Genomic DNA, 6,789 nt, shown 5'->3' with positions numbered 1-6,789 from the left:
TCCCTTACGAGGTCAGATATCGCTCCGCATGGGTCCTAGCATTCAATGAAACACAGCAGGACGCCAAGCGGGGGATGGACCTCGTGCTAGGGGAGGAATGTCGTTGCGAGGCCGCACTACGGGCGGCAAGATACCAGCAGGCGCTGTGGCGGTACCACTGTTGCAGCGTCCGCTCCAGGACGCTCGTGGTGGGTGACCTCGTCCTGAGGCGGGTGCTCTCCAGGGAAGGGCTGCATAAGCTCTCGCCCATGTGGGAGGGCCCGTTCAAGGTCGTCCATGTCTCCAGGCCTGGCTCCGCGCGCCTGGAGACGCAGGATGGGGTGCCCATCCATAACGCCTATAACATACAACACCTCCGGAAGTTCTACCCATGAAGAAAGGCCTAGCGCCTGTGAAGAAGGCCCGGTGCCTGTGAAGAAATGCCCAGCACCTGTGAAGAAGGCCCGGTGCGTGTGAAGAAAGGCCCAGTGCCTGTGAAGCAAGGCCCAGTGCCTGTGAAGGTCTCTGCTCATGACACTCTCACATAATAATGAGTGGGGTTGTACATGCCTCGGAGTCTCAGGAGTGCCGCCCTTGGGCCTTGGGGGCTCCCTCCAACGCCTTAGTGACAGCACTTAGCTCCGCGCTGGTGAGAAGACGTCGAAGACTAGACTAGGTGCCAGACGCGGCTTTTCATTTGCTTTCCGAAGTTGGCTCACCCCTCTTTAATTGAAATTTGCTTTCTGGTGTCTCTTGCTGGTCTCATCCTATCGCTTTCTACCTTTGTTTCTGCCTTCATTTCTTTGGTCGGCTTGTACTCTCTCGCGCGTTCCTCGCGAGGGGGCTGAACAGGTACCTTCGTGAGCTTCCTTCTTCTGTTTTTCGCGAGGTACCCTCGTTCGAGCCCGCAAGCTGGCGCACCTCTCTCTCTCTCAATCCATGCCCCACGCGTATAAGTCATGATACGAAGCGCTGGGCCATGGCCAGCGGCGCCGGTGACCAGGGCTTGGATCTCCTAACAGATTTTGCAGTTCCTCCTTACCAGGTACTGAGAAACGTGCGCCTCGCAAGGCGGAAACCACTCCAAGCGCGCCAAGCTATGTTTTTCTTACGCGCCTATAGAAAGCATGAATGTTGCGACGCGGCGCGGGAGTGGTAAGCACGGCATAGCAATTTGGAAATTATAGTTGTTGCATGCCCCCACGGGGCCTCATACTTGTCTCTCTCAATACAGGAAAGAAAAGAAGAATAAAACAAAAGTGGTGTGTGCCCCTACAACAACCCGCGAGGGCGGGCTCCCGGCGCCGTCCCGAGCTCAGCCAGACCCCTCCTCGCGCTTCACGGACGTGCGGCGATAAGACGACCCACCGCCGCCTTCGAAGCGGGCGCGGCGGCTGGTCGTAACCACCGCTGCTGGAGCTGTCGCCGGAGGAAGAGCCGCTGTAGCTGGACGAGACGTGGTCGGCCCCAAGGGCGGGTTCTCCCTCGTCCTCATCACGGCTGTCGCCAAGGCCGAGCACCTCCTCGCCGTCGTTGACCTCGGGGTAGCAGCCGGCGCGGCGACCATCTTCCCCAAACACCCTCACGAAGAGGGTCGCATCACCGTCGTACTTGAAATGAAGGGTGCACCGCCTGACCAGGCCGCGCGCGCGGGCAAACGTCTGCCAGCCGCGGGTTAGGGCTATGTTGCCTGCAACGGAGACCTCGACCGCGACCCAGGAAGCCTTGCTGCAGCAGCCGTCCGCCTGTAGCCAGAGCCCGCCTGGACCTGAGGTCGGCAGCTCGTCGGCGAAGAAGCGCGGGAGCTAAAGCCAGTTGCCGGCCGGATTCTCCGACCAGACGACGAACTCTGGCAGCACCTCCGCTGAGTGGAAGCGTGGCCGGGGGGGCACGACCACGGCATGTCTCCCTTCGTCAACAGGACTGCCACGACCAGAGCGACCCCTGCCACGCGAAGCGGCACCACCGCGGCTGCGGGGGGCCACGGCGGGGGTCGCGGTGTGCTTACGGGGACGGCCGCGTCCACACTTGGGCACCGGAGAGTCGGGCCCCTCGCGGGGGGCCTTCCCCTTCTCCGCGGTGGAAAACCTCCTCGACGGCACCATTGGTGTCGCTGCCGGCTATGGAGCAAAGGAGGAGAAGCGAGCGGAATGGGAAGAGATGGGCGACGGGGGCTCCGCCCCCTCCCCATTTATAGCAGGAGATGGCCAACCAGCGCCCCCATGATCACAGGTAATGATGGTTTTTCCTTGCATGCAGCAGGGACTCGTCAAGTCAGGCAGTTGCCGAGGCAGCGTGGGAAAGCGGAGACACCCATGTCCAATCAACCACCACACGTCGACCGAGGCCGCAGGCTAATGGGGCCCGCAACGCTCCGTACTTGTCCTTTGGCTTCGCCTCAAAGCCAAGCCCGAGCGCGCCTTGGGCCCGGGGGCTACTATCGGCGTTCTGGGAACATGGGTCCCCAGACTTGCCCGCCTGCGGCCCACGACGTGGCCCTACGAGCGGGCCTGTACGACCCATCTTCCCCGGCAAGGACTCAAGACCCTCGCGAGGCGGATGACGCAAGACCTCCTCAGGAGCGGCCTCATCAGGCTGGCTCGCGAGGGGCGGAGAGATCAAGGCGAGGCAAACCTCGCGAGGTTCCCATGACGTGAGCCATGACGACCGAGACTAGGCGGGCACCAACGCGCATGGTGTCCTTGCTTCCTCTTTGGTGCTAAGGAGGCAAGCGCAGGCGAGGAGTACCAAGGCGTCAAGCAAATGTTTCCATATCAGTGCAACGAGACCAAGACCAGCAGGACTGCAAGAAGGAGGTCACCGTGGAGCCCAAGACGGCGTCATCACCAGAACCTTTGGCAGGCGAAGACTACTTTTGTCAGGATAGCTTGTACTAGTTGTCCCTTTTCAAATCGGCCGTTGTTGGCTCCCTTCCCGCTCAATATTTGGGAAGAGGACCATGGCCTCTATAAATAAGACTAGCCACCGTGCTAGGAGGGAGGGAGACCATGAGAAACCTTAGATCCACACACCCACAAGCTCGCCAAGCATAAGAACACCTCTCCCCATGAGGCTGTTCTTCCCCTTGTACTGTTCATCCTCGGCCCAAGAGGCAATCAACCACCACCACACTGGAGTAGAGTATTACACCACAACGGTGGCCCGAACCAGTATAAATCTTGTGTCCCTTGTGTTGCGAGTTCGTCGAGCTGGCCTCTGAGATCGTAGCGAGGTTAGGGCGTGGATCGGTAGAGAGAGATCTTCGTGCGCACCCCAGTGTTCGAACCTTGAGGGTTTTGCCGGAACCCGAGATCCGACAACTACCGACGGCAGGAAGGCGCACGCTGAGGTCTAGAAGAAATACATATCAACCGTACAATCACAAAAGGAGCCATAGCATAGTTCGGAGTTGCATGTAAGGTCATCGGTGCATAGCATAGTTGCGAGTTCTTTTTTTACGGGGGCATAATTGGGAGTTCCAAGTAAAGTCATCGGTACCTATTAGACGCCCAGAGCACGAATAGTCATTTGGACATCGCCGGCTAGCGATGCCTCGCTTGATTTTTTTTTTTAGACAAAAAAATCAAGCGAGGCATGGCTAGCTTGATGCAAGGACGTCTTTTGCTCCTTACAACATGAAATATCCATGCATCTGTTTCTTGGTATAATTAGAATTTTCATCCACATAGAGGCCCAGTGAAACAACGGGAGGAACCCGTCAGGCGAAGGCCTAACCCAGCAACGTGGAAACTCAATCTTGCATGGGCTTCGACTTTGCTTGGGCTCTTTAATCAACGTCACGGATAACAAAATCTATAGAGAAAATAACTTCACTTAAAAACGCATCATGTTGTATGGCTGGGTGGCAACCCCTGGATTGTCTCCCGTATAGGTCGTGTGTTTAACTCTTGGTTTTGGCGATTATTTTTTAGTCTTCAGGAGACTCGCGGTTTCGTTCGTGTGTTCCCTTTCCTTAGTTTGCACAAATATATGTTTCCTCCGACGAATGTATCAAACTAAAGGATAGCGAATGTAAAAATCATAAAAATCCTCAAGACGGGACGAAACAAAGCGGAGCCAAACCAAGAATACCTATTCCCTTTAATAGTAAAAAGAAGAAGAAGAAGAAGAAGAAGAAGAAGATATAGATATAGATATAGATATCGAGGGCATCATCTTTTTTAGAGCTTTGCAAAAAAAAAAGGAAATTGGGACATCTGCTCAACAACACACACACACGAGCCCATGGTAGCCCGCGAGATGAGAATTGCGTGGCCGCTGGGCCAGGAAGGCCGGGACTCCTGGTAGAGACACATGGGATGCTGATGTGGGCTCATGTGGTCTCGAGGACCATTCATGAGTTGACAAGTCACCGCCATTCTGGCCGCTCCGCGGCCACGTGCGGCGCTCCTGTCCGTCTACGGGTCGTAGTTAGTGGAGGCTCCGGAGAACCCCAATTTGCTCGCTCCTGATGGGTTCTTTTGGTTGCAAATCCATGCGAGCCGATTAAGTGCGGCTCGTGATCCAGATTGATTGACCTTTGCGACCAGTTTTTTTGTTGTAAAAGCCATTCGGTCGAACGTTTCACACTTAGGGCGGTAATCACCCGCTCTTAGAATCTGTGAAGCGGGGAAACCATAACTCCTATTTATACAACAGCTCCGCCAACTCCGCTTCTGGAGTTATGGAGCGGAGGGATACCAAACAGGGTGTTATTGTTAACTTACATTTTGCTAATGGAAAGGCCATCATCACAAGTGAAAAAACTTCAATACTTTGGGTGTAGAGGGAGTAGAGACCATGTGAAAAATCCAACATCTACTCTCCAAATTACGAGTTTCCAGTTTGTGTGCCAGTTGTGTCAATTCGTTCTCCGACACACAACCACAAATGATAAGTGCCACACGCGTGGCACGAAATAACACTGCCCAACTGAAATTGTCATCTGAAAAAAAAACTCAAAAAAATTGAAACTTATCATTCAAATCAAACAGAAAATTGTCATTCTCGGATAACTAAACTTATCATAAAAAAAATGTTAGGACGGAGTTGCTTCGTGCCATACATGTGATATCTATCAGGGTCCGGTGGCTTACGAAACAATCCAAGAGGCATATCTCATCTCATGGATCCTCGCATGCTGGCATACGTCTCCCTGCATGGTGCATCTCATCTTGGCTGCACTTGTCGTGCATCCACGCAGAACGTAGCACTACCTTCATTTTGCCGACTAATTAAACACGTAGTCTTCGACAGATTGCGACTCCAAATATCTCTGATTAGTCTATCCCGGCTGATATCACATCCCACATCCCAGATCGCCTACTCATGTTCCTGTCACGCCGTCGGCTTCTATATATGGGAGGCGGTTCCGCGCACCGCTGCCGGCACACTCCCACTCACGCACGCGACACGACCGCTCTCCTCCTGCGCATGCAGAACACCTCTCGGCATCTCGGAGCGCGTCCACGCTACGCCATGGCGCCAGCGGCTAGCCAGTCACCTGCCCCGGCGGCGCCCGGCATTGCTACCCCCGAGGCTTGGCCGGCGGCCTCTGCCGACGCCGACCGCGCGTTCACCTGGCTCAGCGCCAACGCCGTACTCGTTCTCGCGATCCTCGTCTGCGGCCTCTTCGCCACGATCGCGCTCCACGTCGTCCTCCAGTCCTTGCTACGCGTCACCGGCCGCGCGTGGTTCGGCGCCGGCAGCGGCCTGCATGAGCCGGCTCCGCGCGCGAGTGGAGGGCGCGGCGGCAGGAACCGGGGGGCCCAGGCGCTCCCGTGCCTGGCGTACTCCGCCGGGCTCGAGCTGGCCGGGTCGTCGCGGTCGGAGTGCGCCATCTGCCTCGCCGAGTTCGAGCGCGGGGAGCAGGTGCGCGTGCTGCCGCGCTGCAACCACGGGTTCCACGCCCTCTGCATCGACCGGTGGCTGGCGGCGCGGCCGACGTGCCCCACGTGCAGACAGGCGCCGTTCGCCGAGCCCGACGAGAGCGTCCTGGCCGCGGACTGTGCACGACCGGCGCCCGCTATCGCGGTGGTGCGGGTGATTGTAGACGGTGGCGGGAGGCGGCGTCTCGAGATTTAGCTCGCAATCGCATGACGAAACTAGCGAGCTTGTTAGCGATCAGGCACGCAGATGGGCGTTGCACGGTGGGATGCTGTGTAGTAATGCGTTTCACATTTGGGGCCGGTGGAGTATATTGGCGCGTTTGGTTGCTCGGCTTCATTTTTTTCCCATTTGCATATCTGCATGTTGATTGGTTGCTTGCATCCCCTCTCCCTGCATCATAGCAACGTCTCTACGCACTGTATTTGTTTGTTCGCATTGGTTGTGCTCATACTAATGCATGTTGTTTGATTGCATACGCCGGACATGGTTAAAAGTTAACAGCTCCACATAACACACAGTGTTACAGCAGAGTGCCTCGGCGACAGCGGTGGACGGTGCTCGCCGCGCCGCGTCCGACACGACAAGCACGGATTCACGGGCGAGCGATTCCATCGGCGGCACGACGAACTTGAGCGACCTGCTCACGCACTCTCTGCCACTCACCCGGCGGCCGGCTTGAAAACGTGGTGGACCATGGTGGCAGCGATGTAAGCAAAATACTTCGCCGCACTGCCGTCCAACGGGCGTCGTGGCGAACTAGTTGCTTATGTCGTCGCCACAGGGAAAGTCCAGCGCGAAGGGAGGAATAGAAGGGCGCTGAGGAAGATGACAGGAGAAAAAATGCAGTGCGCGTGCCATGGCAATGTTAGTGTAATAGGACGAGGGAGAGGAGGCTGAAATGAATGACACGGGGACGGCACC

The 6,789-nt window shown here is 56.5% G+C and overlaps 1 protein-coding gene across 1 annotated transcript; it reads left to right on the top strand.

Moving 5' to 3' along the window:
- Positions 1 to 5,457: 5,457 nt before the first annotated feature.
- LOC125532921 (RING-H2 finger protein ATL79-like) lies at positions 5,458 to 6,240 on the top strand. The gene has a single exon (XM_048696778.1). The coding sequence runs from the start codon at positions 5,458 to 5,460 to the stop codon at positions 6,061 to 6,063; it is 606 nt and encodes a 201-aa protein (XP_048552735.1). The 3' UTR covers positions 6,064 to 6,240.
- The last annotated feature ends 549 nt before the right edge of the window (positions 6,241 to 6,789 follow it).

The sequence above is a fragment of the Triticum urartu genome, chromosome 1 (assembly GCF_003073215.2).
Source record: "Triticum urartu cultivar G1812 chromosome 1, Tu2.1, whole genome shotgun sequence".
NCBI lineage: Eukaryota > Viridiplantae > Streptophyta > Magnoliopsida > Poales > Poaceae > Triticum > Triticum urartu.
This window is presented reverse-complemented; position numbering and strand designations above follow the sequence as displayed.

Bases quoted from the DNA above. Each gene is read 5' to 3' on its own strand.
- LOC125532921 (XM_048696778.1), top strand. From the start codon at position 5,458: ATGGCGCCAGCGGCTAGCCAGTCACCTGCCCCGGCGGCGCCCGGCATT.